Raw genomic sequence first — 20282 nt, 5'->3', positions numbered from 1 at the left:
ATTGGGCTTTCAATAGATGTTTGTTGATTAAAAATTTTAAAATTCAAACAAAATATTTTTATGGCATGAGTCACCTAAAATATCTAGCCATTGCTATTGTTATCACAATCTGCTCTGTAGTTTAAAAAAAGTAACACAAATTTGAGCTACTACTACAGGGTCAAACTTCGCTCTTTAAAATGTAAGATTGGAAATTTAATGAGGATTTAGTTTTGGTTTATTCTATTTTTCCCCCTTAGCTTATATACATTGCTTTACACAAAATATTATTTACATTTTTTGTCAAATTTCTTGATTCTCATGATACCGCATTTTGTTTTTTTTTAGCACTAAGGTAAAGAAGCAAGCATATGATCAGCAATTTTGTTGTGGCAGACACTGTGCTGGATGCTTTAAATCATAATTCACCCCAATTCTTGAAATCGCTGTGCGCAATAGATGTCACTCTCCTCGTTTTACTGACATCAGGAGAGAGGCATGGAGGCATGGAGGCTCCTATCACTGATTATTGGCAAAGCTGAGATTAGATTGAATCTAAAATCTGTGGGATTTTTTTTTCCTCTTCTCACAAATACCATTGGCCTAGCATCTCCCTCAGAAGAAAATGACATACCAACAGCCATGGGAATGAAAGCATAAACTCAAACCATGAACAGATGAATGAATGCTCGTATGTTCTAGAAATTACTATCTCCTGAGTGTGAGGCGTTTTACCACCTAATCTGCACCCTCTGCACTCTAAAGCCTGACAATCTATTCAAAGGTCTATGGAAATCGTAGCAATCGGAAACTGTGCTGCTATGAACATAAGGGTGCATATATCCTTTCTGATTGGTGTTTCTGGTTTCTTGGACATATTCCTAGAAGTGGGATCACTGGGTCAAATGGAAGTTTCATTGTTAGTTTTTTGAGGAAACTCCATACTGTTCTCCACTGTGGCTGCACCAGTCTGCATTCCCACCAGCAATGAACAGGGTTCCCTTTTCTCCACATCCTCGCCAGCACTTGTCTCATTGATTTGCTGATGATAGCCATCCTGACAGGTGTGAAATGATACCGCATTGTCGTTTTGATTTGCATCTCTCAGATGATTAGTGACTTTGAGCATCTTTTCATATATTTCTTGCCTTCTGTATGTCCTATTTCAAAAAGTGTTTATTTAGGTCATTTGCCCATTTTTTGATTGGATTGTTTTGTTATATTGTATGAGTTCCCTATAAATGTTGGAGATTAAACCCTTATCAAGATAACATTGGCAATATGTCCTCTCAGGCAATGGGTTTTCTTGTTGTTTTATTGATGGTTTCTTTTGCTGTGCAGAAACTTTTTATTTCATAGCAGCACAATTTACAATAACTAAGATTTGATGAGTGGATTAGAAAACTGTGGTATATCTACACAATGGAATATTGTTCTGCTGTAAATAAGAAGGAATTCTTACCATTTGCAACAGCATGGATGGAACTGGAGAGCATTATGCTAAGCAAAATAAGTCAGTCAGAGAAAGGTAAACATCATATGATCTCACTCATTTGTAGAATATAATGAATATCATAAACTGATTAACAAATTTAGATACAGAGACAAAGGAGCATGGAGCAGACTGTCAAACTTCAGCAGGAAGGCAAGAAAGGGTTGGAGGGGGCGGGGTAAGAGATCAACCAAATGACTTGTATGCATTCATATAACATAACCAATGGACACAGACACTAGGGGGGTGAGGGCATATTCTGGGGAGGTGGGGGGGAGGTCAGGGAGAGGTCAATAGGGGGGAAAGGAGACTTATGTTCTACTATTTGTAATACTTTAAACAATAAAAAAGAAAAAAAAGTCTACGGAAACCAAAACACAGGAAACATAATATAACATCATAGAGCTCCCTTACCCTCAGGAGGAAATTGAGCCTGGATAAGGATTCTAGAAAGATGTCAGCTCCTTTGTTGGAAAACTCATACCTCCCAGCAATGAAAAAGAACAAAGTTTTTTCAAGATCAAAGTCCAGATGACTAAAACAAAACAAAACAGTTTCCAGTGAAAGAAAGCACCAGCAACAAAATGTACACAGGAATCCTGTTCAAGTGCAAAGGGGGTGGGAAAGATAAACATGTACTGTAATGACACTGTTTTCTCTGAATTAGAGATCCCTAAACTTGCACCCTATTTTTTTTTAAGAAGGAAAAAAACATACCCATAAAAATGACCGCGAACAAATTCTTGTATCCTAGCCTTGTACATTGCATGTAGATTTTGAAACTCATGCATTGCTGAAAATTTCTTAACATTCAGGCCATTTGGAGTAACTACATCTGGAAAAGCAAAAAAAATAAAATAGCTATGAAAATGCTCTTTTGAGAGAGGATACCATTGTAGAAAAACAGCATGTTTAAATTTATATAAAATTTGATTCTATGAACATATATCTAGGTTGTGACTATCATAGAATTGAAAATTCACAAATGTTCACAATAAACTGTGGAAATGGGAAATGAGAAGTACATGACCAAAATATTGTAACATTGGTACAATGACATAGTAGAGTTCAAAGCAATAATGATGATTATTATAGTTTCATTGCTTACTATGTACCAGGCATGGCTCTCAATGCTTCACAATGTAACTCATTAAATCCTTAAAACTTCCAATGGAGTTGGTGCTCTCATTTGCATTTTCAGTGGCAAAAAAATCTTATTTTCTCTCTACTGTTTTATGCTTTGTTTGTTTGTTTGTTTGAAGCAAAATTCTCATGCTCTCTTGTCATTTGGAATTGAAAGGGCAGTGACAAACGGAGGTGTAAACATTACCAGGCTTTCTCTTCAGCATGTGCTCTGCCTCCACTGCTGTGATTTCAGAAACCGTGGTGAACACATGCGCACAGTGGACAGAGGCCCGCTCCATGCAGTACCGGTGGTAAATCTGCCTTTCCCCGGCCTCTTTGTCTATGTTAAACTGTTCAAAACAAAACACAAGCACATAGACATTGGCATACACTGATTCTCCCATACAAGCAAGACAAAATCACATATTGTTTATATTGTGTCTCCAAAAAGCCGTGTGAAATTTGATGCCCACATAAAAGTAATGAAAATTTTTATTTAAACCCATTACTAAGCTTAGAGCTATTTATGCTTACATAGGAGTTGCTTGCCTCATTTCCGCTTCTAAACTGCTATGTAAACCCCTGAGTAAATGACATTTCCTCTTTGTTATAATCACATAGAAATCGTGATTTTCTTTGGCATTTCAATTATACTTTTACTTATCCCACATTTTTCTATATATAACTTTTTAAAAATATATATTTTATTGATTTTGTACAGAGAGGAAAGGAGTGAGATAGAGAGTTAGAAACATTGATGAGAGAGTCATTGATCAGCTGCCTCCTGCACACCCCCTACTGGGGATATGCCAGCAACCAAGGTACATGCCCTTGACTGGAATAGAACCCGGGACCTTTCAGTCCCCAAGCCGACGCTCTATCCATTGAGCCAAACTGGTTTCGGCCTTATCCCACATTTTCTAAATATTGAGCTGATTTATTTCCCCAAGGTCCTTATCATGTTTTTGCTCATAAACAATAGAGTAAAGCTGACATCAAACTTGATACAAAAAAAATAAGTTAATTATTATTCCTAACTCACTGAAAGGAAGCCTGACAGAGAGAAAAGACAAATGTTTTTCTATGACAATTGTAGTCCTATCACTATATAATTTCAAGGGGGTAGAGTTATTTTAATTAGATAGTGTGATAGATCATTCTGGGTATCTTAACTTAAAAATATACACACAATAGGCCAACTCCCCACAATTAAATAGCTGGCAACAGTTGCGGACTTTTGACATTTGGCTTAGTTACTAAATATTATTTCTACTAAAATTGCTATGAAAGTAGCAGTTTCTAAGAGGAAAAAAAAACTATATAGTTTCTGGCCTTGTATCAGAAATGAACTTTTCATATTAGAATCTTTTCAGACATTCTTTTAATCAGGACATCATATTTAATTCTCATAAACCACTGAGACACTTACTTTGTCTTCATTTTATAGAGGGGGGGGGGAATCAAAACTTTTAAAGGTTAAAGAACTTGGTCAGTGTCATCTTTGTATCTTAGCAGAGTCCTGTTGATCCAAACCAGTCTGACTGCAGACTTGTGCTCTCCCCTGCTTTTATACCATTTAGTCTCTAACTCAATCAACAAGTCAGTCCCAGTAATTACTGCACCATGTAGAGGAAAATACTAAAAAAAATATTTATTAGAGGAGTCTAAAGATTAGAACAAGATAATTCTTAGAATAGTCTCTCTTGACTGTAATATGTACAAACATCTCTCTGAAAATGTTTGAACCAGGGCTCTCTCTATATGGTATCCTAGAATCAGCAGTTTTTCTTAAAAGCTTTTTATGACTGGTCTTAATTATTCAACCAAATCTCTCATTCAACCAACATTTGTGGGATAATCTATGTGTTCCTGTTACCTTCAAGTAGCCTATAACTTAGTAAGCAAATGAGTAAAAATCAGGCAGAAATGAGTAAGATCAGAACAGGATAGGGAAAGTATGTTATATTGTGTGTTTACCACTCCAAGTCAACCTCCTGCCATCACCATTTATCCGCCTTTTACTCTCTCTGACCTCCCCCCCACTCCCTCTTAGTTATCTAGCTATTTTAGTGGAGGGAAAAGTTGACCCATTACTGGACTAATAAGAATAAATTTAAAAATACCTTGAAGAGTCTCAGAAATTCATATGCTGGCTAAAAGTGGTTGGAATGCTATTTCAGCTAATACATCTAACTAAAAACTTAAACCAACTTCAAGGTCTTTGCGAATTGGCTAGTAAAAAAAAATGTTTTCAGTTAGCAGTTATTATTTGAGTCAGCAGTTTTACTTTCTGCTCTTAGAGAAGTTGAATACTTTTATTTTTATTCTCATTTCCCCACTCCTACATGTTCGTCTGCCTGAGCCAGCACTTACTGAGGCAGATCTTGGGTCTTGTTTCAAAGACTAAATTCTGACTCATTTCTTACGTTGAACTTTTAAAAACTTTCCATGTATATAATTTGGTATTCTTTTTATGTGTCACCCAATTCTAAACCCAATGTGAACATGGGAAGAGGGTCTACTATGGAAAATAATTATAGGGTGCATGTTTTTTCTGTACGAAATGGTTATGAGTTTAACTCAAAATCTAGTTCTTGACTAGTACTTGTTATTTACCAGTCTCTCTGCTGGGCAGGGCATTTTACTAGAACAATGGGCTGGGGTCTTACTGCAACCAGTGAGGGGCTTTAAGTTGGGGAGTATATAATCCTATTTGAAGATAGTATGATATAAATGCTGACTTTTATCAAGAGGATAAAGTTGTAATATATAACTACATACTACTACCATGCATTTGTTTCTTAAAAAAATAATAGCTGAGGTATATTATTAGTTGTTTTCCTTAATTATTATATAATGCTCTTAAGAATTCTGCAGTAAAATATTTGATATGCCTCTCTAACATTTTCTCTTTCACAAAAATCAAAGTCTTCCCTTCTGCAGGAAACATGGTTGGTGAGCTTACCACAGATCACTGGTTTGCCCTTATTAGTCTACCAATATCATATGCCATTAAAAAATTTCCCAGCTCTCCTGACTTTCTGAATCCTGTGGTGACTTTATTGTAAATGTACATCTTATGTTTACAATTAGAGGGCTTTAGAGTAGGTTGACCTTTTCATAGGGCAACTCCCTTTAGGACCATTCATTGTTTTTGCAAATATTAAAGCTTGTCAGAAAAAAACTTTCCTGGGTTCAATGACAAAGTGTCTTTGAGATAGTATAACTTTTCACAACCATTATCTAGATACCATTTACATACTAGAGCCCAGTGCAAGAGATTCGTGAACTGGAGGGGGGTGATTCTCTCAGCCCTGCCTCTGCCCTCTTGTAGTCCAGGACCTCTGGGGGGGATGAAGCCAGCAGTCAGACATCCTCTCGCAGTCCAGGGCTCTTGCATCTGGGACCCCTCACTCCTCCAGCAGAGGCAAGGGAGGTTCCCACCACCGCCGCTGAGCTCGCCAGCTAGGAGTCAGGCTTCTGGCTGAGCAGCACTCCCCATGTGGGAGGACACTGACCACCAGGGGATAGCTCCTGTGTTGAGTGCCTTCCCCTAGTGGTCAGGATGTGTCATAGCAACCGGTCATTCCACTGTTTGGTCAGTTTGCATGTTATACTTTTATTATATAGGATTAGACACACACACACACACACACACACACACACACACACACACACTATTTCATAGAATCCTAGCACTTTTTAAAACTGGAAAGTCTTTAGAAATCAACTTTCCAGAGTACTCATATTCTTGACAGTAAAACAGAACTAAATATTGATTGGCAATATAGAAGCCAAATCTACAAAACCCCTGACTTAGTGGTATGCACATGCTTTGTTGATATTACTGGCATATGATGTAAAAGACACCCTTTAATCTGATTTACTGGTAACTTATAGGAAATAGAAGGAAGGAGTAAAAACAATGACCTTGGGTCATAGAATCGAGCAGTCTTCTCTAATGAGCAGATATAACTGGTCACCAAGGACCTACATCCCTGTTTTTAATACCTCCCGTCTTATTTGACCCTGACAACAACCCCACCTAGGCATGGCAGAGTTACAGGAGAAACCTGACCCCTTATTCACTGGGGAGATAGAGGAAGTAAGGCTCATGATGCAAGCTGTGTGTCTAGAATCCTGGTTCTCTACCTGCCACTCAGAGCGGTGTGTGATACAGGATCCTCGCAGTGTTTCCCAAGCTCCAGGGTAGACAGGAGCCCAACCTGTGTCCGCAGTCTTACCCCCCACCCCACCCCCACTCCTTTGACTCTTGGATCTATTGCTCCAAAGTAGACACACGCGCGCCTCTCTGAACAAACCCTATGAGTCTCTGTCCAAGAGGCAGCTTTGTCATGCATATTGATTAGTTAAAAGGTCATTGCTGTCATCTCGCTGGCAGATGAAATGTCAAGATCAATACTTCTCACCCTTCAGTTTTCAGGATCAGAAAAAAAAAAAAAAAAGGCGGTGAGGGGGAAAGGTAGTAGGACTATTTACCGACTATTTACCTTATCAAGATGGTTGTAGAAATCAATGTTTGCCGCGCAGAGATACCTCCCAAGCAGTGTGGCGTGAGTGGTAAAAATTGTGGCGATAGGAAGGTTCCGGGCTCGAGAAAGGATCAGTCCAGTTCCGGCCTGCCATTCGTGGAAATGGGCAATGACATGTTTGCCGTCTGCATGGTCTGTCACCTGCGTCAGGACGGAAGCATTTAGAAAGGCTGTCGGTGAGCGTGGATCTTGCTCCTTGGCCCACAGCATCAGGAAATTCACATGCCTGTAAGTTTTAGCTCAATTGGAAAGGATCTAACATGAAGCATGCAGCTTTAGCAAGAGTGATTTATAGGATTCAGTGGCATAAAGCCCAGCGGGCCTCACACTTAGCCTACCTCAGGTCACCTGGAGGGCTTGTTAAGCACAGACATCTGGGTCTCATTCCCAGGCAGTCTAATTCAGTGATTCTGGGCTGGGGAGCAATAATTTTCATTTCTTACAAGTTTGAAAGTGATGCTGCTACTGATGGTCCAGGAAATAGTCTTATTTATTTATTTATTTATTTATTTTTTATTGATTTCAGAGAGAGAGAGAAACATCAATGATGAGAGAGAATCATTGATCAACTGCCTCCTGCACGCCCCCTTCTGGAGATCTAGCCAGGCATGTGCCCTGATGGGGAATGGAACCATGTCCTCTTGGTTCATAGGTCCATGCTCAACCACTGAGCCACACCAGCCGGTCCGGGAAATACTCTTTGAGAACCACTGACTTAAGCTAGAACCTTTGTATTTGCAAGTATCTGCTCTTGCCTTGGCCGGTGTTGTTTAGTGGTTAGAGCATTGGCCTTTGACCTTCTGGCCCTGGTCAGCACCTATGGAAAGCAACCAATCAGCGTGCCTCCTCTCTCTCTCTCTCTCTCTCTCTCTCTCTCTCTCTCTCTCTCTCTCTCTCTCTCCCCTCGGTTCCTTTCCCTTCCACTTTCTTTAAAACCCAATGGAAAAATTATCTTCCAGTGAGAATTAACAAAAATAAAGTGTCTGCTCTTCACACAGTTTTTCACATCTATAAACAGCACAGATCACTATAGAAAAGTCCATGATGTATATCTTCTTTTCTTGTGCATAGATTATCATCTATGTAGCAGCAAATATAATTGGATTTTATGCACATCATTCTATATATTAATAAGTATTACTATTACCGCAGTCCAAAGGCTGATATTTAATTTGAGGAAGGCAGAACATTTTCTCAGAAATGTACGAGGACAACCAATAAAGGCACCATCTCAAAATTAACTTCATGTAAAGGTCATGGGATAATTGCTGGACAATGCTGCACAGAACACAATTGTGCTGCTCCTCTGATGTATCACCATACAGTAAACTGTACCTCTTTTAAGAACCAGGCCGTTAGAGATCCAAATATCAACATGTCGTTGGCTTCTCTGTCGTGATAAGGAATGCCGACACTGCACGCTTCCCAGAGGTCACCCTTCCACCTGTCCAGATTCCACGCTGAGAACCCTATGTCAAAGAGCACCACGTAAGGACTCCCCTCTATCAGCCATCTTCCAAAATGTACCTGCCATGTAAAGAACACAGAGCCAGGTAGGAATGCTAGGTAACTCAACTGCAGATGCTGTACAGAAAACCATGGTGATACCACAAAGCACCTGATATGGAGTTAGAATAGGCTTGCATTCACTCCTCTAAAAAATGTCCCTGCTTGGGAAATGCTTTTCATTAAATTCAGTCATTAAAAAAAAAAAAGTATCATTACTCCCTTGACCTTGAGCTCACGGTTCTAGGATTTAATATTATAGTCTATGTTTCTATGATAGAATCAAAAGTTGAACTGCTCTGTATCTTTAGCAACTCACAGATAGATGTACTGTCTACTGTGCCACTTATTTTTCTTTATGCAACAGGAGTTAACATATTTCCTGATAGAAAAAGTTTTTTTTTTCTGTTGACAAATGTATATGATTTCTCTGATTCCTCCTATAAAAATGAATATTACTGGAAGGGTTTCTCAGTATGGTTGCTGCCAGAAGTCTTAATTAAATATATTGCCTAAGATACATTATCTTATTAATGTAACAGCCCAAAGTCTAATCCTGTTACTTTCTTCAAAGTGACTGTCCATCAATTCAGTCAATTGCACAAATACCCCCAAGACTTTTTGCCGATTTGCCCCATTGCACGAATGCTGAAATTAAACACCATCTTCATCTATTCATCTTCCTGCAATTTCCCTCAGGCTGCTGATTGTTGCTGGAGAGAGTCACAGCCATGTACATTTGTGACACTGAAAAGTCATGACTGTATATTAGAGATGTCCAGATATTCTTTATCTTTTCCTTGAACAGTTTTCAGAACCTCTTCAAATTTCTTATTTTAACACTTGCCTCCTAACTTTTGTAAGATGACCTTTAACTCCTACTTTCTTAAGATCATCAAATACATTGAGTGAGACCATACTGAATCCTTCATTCACCCCTTATTACCTGTTTAAGGAGAGAAAAGTGATCCTGTCACTAGTGCTTTGGGTCTTGTTCCCATTCCCATTTTTAGTGGCCTTCCTTCAATCATTCATTTCTTCTGAACTTTCAACTTCTCCCTGTTTGCTAGATATTTCTTTTTTTGTCATATAAATATGCTCAGATCTCACTTACATTTAACAAAACACTAATTCTCAAAATCACACCACTCTGAAATTACTTAATTTATCTCAACTCTTCAGAGAAAAATCTCATAGCCACAACTTTTATACTCTTTTCTCACCATTCACTCATTCCTCAACCCACAGCAATCTTATTTAATTCCCCCTTCCTTTGAAGTGTATCTAACAAGGTTACCAAGAATGATATTAATATTGCTAAACCAAAATGTCCCTGGTTCAATCTTTTGTTGACTTGGTTCCTCCTTCATACTTGAAACTCTCTTCTCCCTTGTCATGACCTCACTATTCCTGTTGTTACAGTAACAAATTCTCAGAAACCTAGTGGCTAAAAGAACACAAAACAATTATTCCATAGGTTAGGGGGTTGTAATGTGAAATCAATCTTATGGGTTAAAATCAACATGTTGGCAGTTTCATTCCATTTGTCCTCTCTAGAAGATAATCTATTTCCTGGCCTTCTAGAGGCCACCTGCATTCCTTGGCTAGTGGCCCCTTCCTCCATCTTCAAAGCTCATCATGCCAACCTCTGTTTCCATTGTCACATCTCTCCAAGCCTGATTCAACTGCCTCCCTCCTATAAGGACCCTTGTGATTGCATTGGGCCCAGCCAGATAATTTCCCCATCTCAAGATCCTTAACATAATCACCTGTGCAAAGTCCTTTTTGCTACAGAAGGTGCCATTTTCATAGTTTCTGAGGATTAGGGTTTGAACATCCTTGGTTCTACATTGCTAGTTGTGCTTCTACTTTTGCAATCTCTGACTTCTTTTACTGTAGTTGTAATTATTGTAGAATCTAACGTGTTGACATCCCCAAGGTTTGCCTCAAAATGTGCTTTTAGTCTATAAACGCCCACAGAATCATACTATGAATTTGAATTATATACAATTTAGACACAAATGACTTCCCCAGAAATATCTTTACCTTACAAATTCTGCTGAGCTCTAACCCTTTATGTTACTAGATATTTATATTGCCTCACAATGTACCTATTTATAGTCAAGTTCATCATCTTTCTACAAACCTGCTCCTTTCCCTTAAGTAGAGGGATGGTCCTGCCTTGGGAGTTGATGTGAATTGTGTCTGCTTGCCCATTACAGTTTACTGAGACTTGTCAAGAGAAGTGTTGGTCAGCATCCCTTACCTGGCAGCCATGTTTATTCATTGTGTCCACTGCTCTTCTAACAGCGTCATTTGCAGGTTCACACTTTTCCACCTGAGTCTTCATATTTTGCTCAAAATATGGACCAATTAGGAAATAATTGTCTCCCCATTCATCTGCTGTTGTTCTGGCCTTTGTCTGAATCACAGTGTAGATGCCACCAACTGTTGAAAAGAAAAGGTTCCATTATCATTCAGCTTAAAAACTCATTTAAGTGATAAAGGCATGGAAGTGAGTTCCCATGTTTTTGTTAAGTATTTAGGAAACATCAAGCACAAGGATTCATTTAACTTTCTAAAATAAAGTTTTTAAGGACACTAACAAATAGTCACCCTTCATTCCATTCATGCATATTTTAAAGCCCCTTCTGGGTACATGTCAGAGAATAGCAGATCGGCAATAGTAAAGTTGTACAAACATTTCACAGAAATCTGAAGAGACAATTGGAATGAAGCACTTGGCTTAATACTGCATCCACGTTGAGGTGTCAAAATGGGGCAAATAGCCATTGTCATGCCATTAGCCCTCAGCAGCAATAGTCACCTTTCATTCCTTCTCTGACCCTGGTCCAAGAAGGGGCTAAAGTATATCCAAGTAACCGCCACTGCTGAAATGATGAGCAAGTTTTCCAAATTAAAGAGAATTAAAATTCTAAGGAACCAAGGGAGGTCAGTTTTGCCAAGAAGGACGATCTGTTAGATTTTGAGGAGGAATGTTTGGCCCAACTCTCATGTCAAACCCAATGACACAAATATAAGTTTTCATATGGTATGACCTTCCCCCCACCCCCAGCCCCACCCCCACCCCCGCCTCCTCTGGCATTGTGGCCACCACTATTAAAACACAAAGCCAAAAAACAGGTGTACTATTGGAAAATGTATATGCTCTTGCATCCAGTGTGTTCACATATAAAAATTGTCCTGCAGGAAAACAAAATGAGTGCCAAAAGATACGTGTAAAAGAATATGTATGGAGCATTACAATTTTGAAAATTATGACCAACTTAAATTGAACTAGTTAACTCACTTAACCTAAGGCTCAATTAGCTCATCTATCCAACAGGAATTTGCAAAGGCAACTAAAAAGAATTTTTCTTTAAAGTGTGAGTCACATTTTAGCAATATATTTACACACACACACACGCATGCACGCGCACACACACACACACACAGACACACACACACATATATATATTCTTTCATCAAATAATTTTTCATCTTTGGTTGACATCTTTCCTTAATCTTCATCTTATCAGGGAGAATACGTTCTTAGGTTCTGTTGGCACGTGTTCATTAAATGCCTTATCACACTTCTATTCTTGAATACTCTTATTTGCAACTGTGCATCTTACCCAGAGATCTTAGAACATCCTTGTTTGTTAGGTTGTGTGTTTAAAATTTAAATACACTTGTAAATGCAAACATATTTTTATTTGCTAAAGGACACAACAAGGAAGAAAAATTCTTTATTTGAAGAAAATAAATGATTAGATTTAGGAATTGAAATGGAAAGATAAACACAGTTAATTAATTTGCTACTTCCTTTTCTGATTTGAGGCCTTCAGTCTTCATATAGATAGTCTCCAAATAGCCTTACAGTGTTCATAAATACCATGGCTATGCTCTTTCAGTCTATCAGGAATGAAAACACAAAATTTAAAAATGAAAGTCCAACCTATCCTGATTGAGGCCCGATTGTAAAGAAACCTTTTCTCCCAGACATCTCCCTGTACAGTCTTTCTGTGGAGAGGACCTCTTATTGCATTTCAAATGCCCAAGCACCAATTTACCCTCCCTGCTCTTCCCATATTCATATGTCAGCTAGTTTCCCTTGATTTTTACTTGTTTTCCACAAACTCCTGTGTTGGCATGCTAATTATAGATGAGTGTGACGGCATAGACATAGGGTCATTCACATTTTAAAAATATATATATATATATTTTATTGATTTTTTACAGAGAGGAAGGGAGAGAGAGAGATAGAGAGCTAGAAACGTCGATGAGAGAGAAACATTGACCAGCTGCCTCCTGCACACCCCCTACTGGGAATGTGCCCACAACCAATGTACATGCCCTTGACCGGAATCAAACCTGGGACCTTTCAGTCCGCAGATCGATGCTCTACCACTGAGCCAAACCAGTTTCGGCACACATTTTCAAATTTGAGGTATCAATCAGAGGTTCACCAACACATACTTTTTATTGAGTCATTGTTTTGTCATAGCCTAAATGTCTGAATTTGAACTTACACTTCCCTTTCAAACATGTACTTTGTATTTTATTGATCTTTTTCTTTTCTTCCTGAAACAATATGGGAAAGTATATTTAGTGTGAGAGCAAAGTATCAAGCCTTTCATAAGAAAGAAAAGATGAGCTCTCATGGCATATATGTGATTGAGGTAGCTACAACCCCAAGTTTCCATCTAGAAACTGCTGATGTTGCTAAAACCAGGATTCCAAGGCAGTATGAGATATGGACAGCAGCCAATATAAGTCATTTTATGTAGGAATATAAATTAGGAGTATCTTTACTATTTGATAAATATTTAAAGGTTACAGAATTTGAAAGTCATACGACTTCAATATGCATAGCTAATAATTGGACTCTTCTGTCTTCAGACACAGTTGCAGGAGTAGGAAGAGTCATCATATAGTTAGAATATCATTCTTTTGAGGCAGCAGGGCTGGTAGGATAGAAAATAAACTTGCTGGTGACAATGGTCAACAAATGTTTGCCCAGCATTTTGCTGATTCTGTAGTCCAAAATCAAAGCAGCTTCAGACTCAGGCAGTGAGAGGCGAGACACTTAGAGCAAAACCACATGCACACCGTTCTCCAATATACATTATGGCAGCCCATGTTTTATACAGGAGACGCTCAGACACGGCAAGCAGGATAAAAAGGAACTGAGGAGACTAGGTCTCCTCTGAAAGCTATGTGTGTACCAAGCATGTTTTTGCCCATAGATGGTGTGTTTCATGATGCCCTTGACATGATCACTGCATGTTCACACCAAGGAAAGGAACCTCAGCCCCAAATTACAGTGTCACCAATGACTGTAGGAACCCTGCTCCATATCTTTTTGTTCACTTTCTGCTTTTGTGTTTAAAAACTGACTCATGGAATCACTCAAAATCAAAGCAAATATGATGACAAATAATCCAACACACTCCTTTTATGAATAAATTTTTATCCTATATAATAATCCCAAAAAATAAAAGGCTAATATGCAAATTGTCTCCTTGACTGGGTTCAATTTGGAGTTCAACCAGGGGGGCGAGGATGTCTGGCCAACTGCCCATGTACGACCTCCCCCTGGCTGGCCCAATCAGTTCAGCTGCAATCGGGGCAGGTAGGCCGGACCCCATCCATGCACTAATTCGTGCACTGGGCCTCCAGTGAAGAATAATAAACTAACACCTACAAAGTGTTTATTTAATGCTAGGAGTTATTCTAAGTGATTTACAATTGTTGTTGTTTTCATTTTCACAATATCATTGTAGGCAGATGCTACCATTATCTTTATTTGGAGATGGGGAAACTGAGGTGCAGAGAGGTTCTGAGGTAGATCCACCATCACACAAGTAATGACAAGACTGGATTCCAGTTCAGTCTGACTCCAGGGCCTAAGGGCTATGGACAGCAAGACTGTAAGTTATTGTGCCAAACAACATATTGATGGATTTTTAAAGATGGTGGCAAGAGGGACAGAGGAAGAAAAGAGCAGTGTCACCAGAAATAAACTTCAGGTGTTGGGGAGTTTCAAAGCCACTTGGAAAACAATACTTAAAGAAAATCACTTTTTAATTTAGGCTCTATGCACTTCTGAATTAACAGAAAAAGGATCCCAAGAGTCTAGAGGAAGTTAGAGCAGTGGTTCCCACATTAATCGTTGAGGCCTTTAGAAATCTGATGAAAACATTCTGTCCTCTTCTCCAAAACAGCACTTACAGGTAGGAGCACATGTTTTCAGATACAATATTCTGAGGTTTACCAACGCTTTGAAGTCCACTTTTACCAAGATCCGCACCTTTAGAACACCCGCCTCAGAACATGGACTTGCAATCATGGTCAGTTTCTACCAACCCCTTTTAAATTATAGTTTTCTGAGTTTTCCCATGTGCCATTCATAGCATATCATGTGACCCAGAGCTAGGGATGGGGCCTAGCTTAAAGGAGAGAACAGGCAGAATTATGTCCAGCAATATTCTGGCTTAGGGCTAAAAACAAATTGTTTTTAGTTGATTTAAAAAAAGAAGCTGCCAGGACCGGTTTGGCTCAGTGGTAAGAGCGTCTGCCTGAGGATTGAAAGGTCCCTGGTTCGATTCCGGTCAAGGGCATGTATGTACCTTGGTTGCGGGCACATCCCCAGTGGGGGGTGTGCAGGAGGCAGCTGATCGATGATTCTCTCTCATCGATGTTTCTAGCTCTCTATCCCTCTCTCTTCCTCTCTGTGAAAAATCAATAAAATATATTTAAAAAAATAAAAAGAGAAGCATTCGTTTAGTAACTAAATTACATAAATGTTCACCTATATTACATTAGCATTCATTCTTTTTGACAGTGTTCATTAAACTCTTTGTACTGACCCTAAACAGCCTCCACATGACCATTGATCCATAGTCTGTGCAGGGGAAATGATTGTGGTAAGAGGTTTGCCACAAACCCAAAACTAGTTAGAACCCTACCCCTGTCCCCCGCCCCACTTACATTATGTAGACTTAGAGCATCTTGTGCTTATTCTGACACTCATCACACTTGACTATAGTTGCATGTTCAATGTCTACCATCCTGCAAGTTTGGAAGACTGGGAATCAATTTTATTTTGTTAAACTCTATGCTCCTCATCTCCCAGTGCCTGGCATGTAATAGCCCCCTTGCTGAATCTTTATTGAATAATAAATGGATTATAGTAATAAATGGATGAAGTGATAAAAGCAATACATTTCAAGAATAACATGAACAAATGGAAAAAGTTATTTTAAGGTCAAAGAATCAGCATCCAATAATTTAACTATAACGCTTCCATTGGTTACAGTTTACAGATTTTCATTGTTTGCTGGCAAAAGTTTGCTGGTAAAGGATTTATTTTTTCCTCTCCAAGAAATCTTTTGTATTCTTGGATCTAAATACATGTCCTGTTTGCCGCTATAAATGTCTGTAAGATGGTTGAAGCGTATTACGCTCATTTCATTGATGAACAAATTGCTCTTCAGACAGTTTACTCGCAGGGGTGGGGACCATCCATCAGGCCTGCAGGCCGTAGGAGGTCCGTGAAACCATTTGGTCTGGCCCTGCCAAGGCATTAGAGGTGAGGTAATTAAAGGTTTGACCAAATATAGCAGGTTAATTTTCAAGTTTATAATTCTGTATGGCTCTCAAATGATGGTATAACTACCCAAATGGCCCTTGGCAGACAAAAGGTCTCCCAACGCTGGTTTAAGGGATGTTTTTACAGTCTCAGGAATCTATGATCTTTGACTGCAAGTCCAGTGCTCTTTCATCTGTAGAAAATTTCCTCAGGCAATGGATGTTTTCATTTTAATCTTTGTGTGGTAATTAAAAGAGCAGTGGACTCAGAGGAGACCCAACTGCTGGTCCCAACCCTGCAATTTACTTGCTCATTAGAGCCTGCAGATGTCTGCCTCATCTGTGAGGAGTGGGGCTTGCAATCGCTAAGATGCCTCATATCCTGTCTATGAACTGGAGGGGAATAAAAGTTCAAAGTAAAATTTCAAAAGAAACAATTGGTGTCACTGTATGACCAGAGGCGAACACAACAATTGTCCATTCATATAAGCATCTCTAAGAAAGTCAGCCTGTAATAGATATTAAAATAAAGTTATGTTGTAGATGATATCAACTTGGGCAAATCACATTGTGGGTCCCTTTGCAGGAGAACAGAATTCCCTTTCTCTTGCATAGAAACTAAAAGAAAATAAGTATAAAGGAAGCATAAAGGTTGAAAACAAGTGTATTCATTCCTTCATTTAAAAGAAAAAAAAAGAATCCATTTTGAGCATTTTCTGTGTGCCAGGCACCGTTCTAGGCCCAACATCAGCATGCATGTCGTCAGGATAGGAGATCCATGGATAACAGCTTGCACCAGTGATTGCCCAGCACAGGAGACAGTGTCCCATTAAGGTTCGTTAAATGGAGAGACCAGGAGGAAGAAGCAAGGGCTCTCTGCCTAGGTGCTGGAACTCAAGCAGACATCTCCTGAACTGTTTCCTGGTGCTAATAAGTCCCTCCCATTTCCCCACCAACAAGCTATATTCTTGAGTTCCTGCCTACTCTGTAGAGCAAACCTTTATTTAAAGGCACAGTCTGAGATTTATGTGTAACAGAGATGGCTCTGTCCCCAGGAACAGAGAGCATATTTAAAAACCTTGAGACTGAAAAAAAGAAACAAGTAATTGTAAACAGCTATTTAGAAACAGGAATTCGTAAAACACTTCCCTTCTTCATAATATGGTTTCTGTTCTCTTTGCTTTCTCCTCACTAAACTGCAAAAACAACAAACAAAAAAAGACTGTGCTTTGTTCTCTTACGTTCATTCTGTGCATTTCTACGCAGGCAGGCGTGATTTTTTAATTTAAAAAAATATATATATTTTATTGATTTTTTTACAGAGAGGAAGGGAGAGAGATAGAGAGCTAGAAATGTCAATGAGAGAGAAACATCGACCAGCTGCCTCTTGCACACCCCCTACTGGGGATGTGCCTGCAACCAACGTACATGCCCTTGACGGGAATCGAACCTGGGACCTTTCAGTCCGCAGACCCACGCTCTACCACTGAACCAAACCGGTTTGGGCGTGATTTTTAATTTTGATAGCATGGTTTTTATGAAGGCACACACATGAGAGTATTGAACATGTAGCATAAGGTGAAAATCTGAACACAAGCCAAATATAATTCCTCCACCTTTGAGGTTATGCTGGCTTTGATTAGCCAAAAGGAAGTAATATAACATATTCATGTTATCATTTCAGATTCTTTAAATTCCACAAGTTGCCACGGACTTTTACCCATCAATCACTTGGCCTGGTCCTTCATGATCCTGAAGAATTCAACCTTGCAAAACTTACTTTTTTTTACTGATATTCTAGATTTTTAAACTAGAGAGTATCAATTCACAAGGAATTTCTTTTTCTATAATTTTACAGATTCCTTTCTTATTAAAATAATTTAGGTTGAATACTCTATTTTGCCTTCTTCAATCTGGCACAAATGAGATTATACCTTATTGGAAAATTATTTTAATTTTGTTAACTTGATTTCATTTCTTATTTTATAATTCCTATGTATATGTTATTGAAAATCACTTTTGTTCTTCATAATAGGAGCTCAATATTATGCTTTCTGAGCTGCTTCTAAATTAAAACTAATTCCAAGCTAATCTTGAATTACAGGAAACATTAACTATTTAATAGAAATGCTATCAGTATATGGAGTTTAAAGCTTCTAATTTATCCTGATCAGGTACAGTCCTCCCTAAAATAAAGTACAAAGTTGTGTTTTTTGATGAAAACAAAACCATAAAACCAAAAAAGCAAATATTAACTTTTTATTTTTCCATAATATGGATTTTAAATTAAATGCACATTCCCTAGCAAAGACTAATATTTTAAACTTTCCTTCAGCACATATAAGGTGTCCCAAAAAATGTATACACACATTTTCAATAGTTATAAAGGCAGTGTTTATTAAAATACATTTCACTTTCAACATTGAGCTATCAGCTATCTATTAAAGTGTGCATACATTTTTGGGGGACACCTTGTCTACACAATCTAAGGTTTCATTGCCTGCTGAAGTAGACACAATTAACTATAACCTAAGCTTATATTCAGTTTGAGTGCCTCCTTATTCACTGGCAATTCATCTGATTAATTCATTGTCCTAAATCTATATTCTTCAGCAATCTGTCAAATAGCCACCTTCAGGGGCCAGTACAAACCTTTATTGGTCACTTCCCAAGCAACTTCAAAGAGAAGCAAATCTTCCACTGGAAGTTCTTCAGCTTCCCACTGGGGAAGCCCACTCAGGGATGTCACAGACAGGGATCGGCCTCGGAGCATTCTGCTTCCAGGCCAGCGAAACTTGGGTTCGCTCTTTCCGTTAACTGCAGGAGCCGTGCGCTTTAGAGTGGAGGCGCAAAGCTGGTAGATCTCAGGCTTGGATAGCTTTTCGTAGGAGTAAACCAGCAGGATAAAATCTCATCTGCTTCCCAGAGAACTCACTGGTGAAGGAGGAATTGTCCAGTTTTCTTTGCAGTCTTTCTAGGTGGGTCCACTGAGGACAATATCTCCAGTCAGAATCTAAGCAAAAACCCCAGAGCTATCACAAGTAAAACCCTCAGTCTGGGGCTTAGGCAAGCAACCCTCACAGGCTGATCACGGTACACGTCCAGACCTTTAGCCCTTGTCCTTTTGACCAAATTCCTAGACTCACACGGTCACCAATGCTTATTTCATCACTTCCAAAGGGATCCAAGATTTTAGCAATCCCCCTTACAAATTTTGCGGAGCTTTTTAGACACACAGAATTGACTGGGGCATATTTCTATAAGTCCAATCACTTTATATTTCCTAAGTATTATTCTTTCTTCGGATTCTCATTTCTAGAGCATTAAAAATCATTCCTAATTATTTTTTTAAAATATATTTTATTGATTTTGTACAGAGAGGAAGGGAGAGAGATACAGAGTTAGAAACATCGATGAGAGAGAGTCATCGATCAGCTGCCTCTTGCACACCCCCTACTGGGGATATGCCCGCAACCAAGGTACATGCCCTTGACCGGAATCGAACCCGGGACCCTTCAGTCCCCAAGCTGACGCTCTATCCATTGAGCCAAACCGGTTTCGGCTATTCCTAATTATTTTATTCTACATCTGCAAATTTAATTTTGAAGGTAAGTATAGATTTTGGCTTCCCTTTTCTTAATGACTTTTCTTTAAAATTTCCCTATGAAAAAATATAAATGCAAGTGTGTGTGTTTGGGTATAAAACACAAAGAATATAGTTTTGCCTGATCAATGATGATCAGATCATCATTTTAATGAGATAGTAGAAATTAATTTTAGTCCCATTTGTACATATACCTCAAATATCTTCAAACTGATAAAGGCTAATTTAGTGGATATAAACATGTTCAAATAGGAGAAAAATGCAACATATATTAGGTTCTGAAATATAACCAGGATCACCTTGTCAGTAAATGCCATATATTTACTTTTTTCATGTGTTTGTATACGTATGTGTGTGCTAATTTATTTACATACACAGAGAGACACATTCTATATTGCATCTAAATGGAGTAACAACATTCTCAAGTGTG

At 38.7% G+C, this 20282-nt stretch overlaps 1 protein-coding gene across 1 annotated transcript in view; it reads right to left on the bottom strand.

The window, feature by feature from the left end:
* The window catches only part of GYS2 (glycogen synthase 2), a 38794-nt gene extending 19435 nt beyond the window's left edge, over positions 1 to 19359 (bottom strand). Inside the window, exons 1-7 of the mRNA XM_084876757.1 lie at positions 18901 to 19359; positions 10922 to 11103; positions 8485 to 8676; positions 7108 to 7290; positions 2802 to 2946; positions 2189 to 2306; positions 1886 to 2006 (exon numbers count right to left, since the gene is read on the bottom strand). Coding sequence (XP_084732883.1) covers positions 1886 to 2006; positions 2189 to 2306; positions 2802 to 2946; positions 7108 to 7290; positions 8485 to 8676; positions 10922 to 11103; positions 18901 to 19021 — 1062 coding nt within the window. The 5' untranslated portion in view covers positions 19022 to 19359. The remainder of the gene's footprint in view (positions 1 to 1885; positions 2007 to 2188; positions 2307 to 2801; positions 2947 to 7107; positions 7291 to 8484; positions 8677 to 10921; positions 11104 to 18900) is intronic.
* Between the last annotated feature and the right edge of the window lie 923 nt (positions 19360 to 20282).

The sequence above is a fragment of the Pipistrellus hanaki genome, assembly GCF_964339955.1.
Source record: "Pipistrellus hanaki genome assembly, chromosome: 3".
In the NCBI taxonomy this organism is placed as follows: domain Eukaryota; kingdom Metazoa; phylum Chordata; class Mammalia; order Chiroptera; family Vespertilionidae; genus Pipistrellus; species Pipistrellus hanaki.
This window is presented reverse-complemented; position numbering and strand designations above follow the sequence as displayed.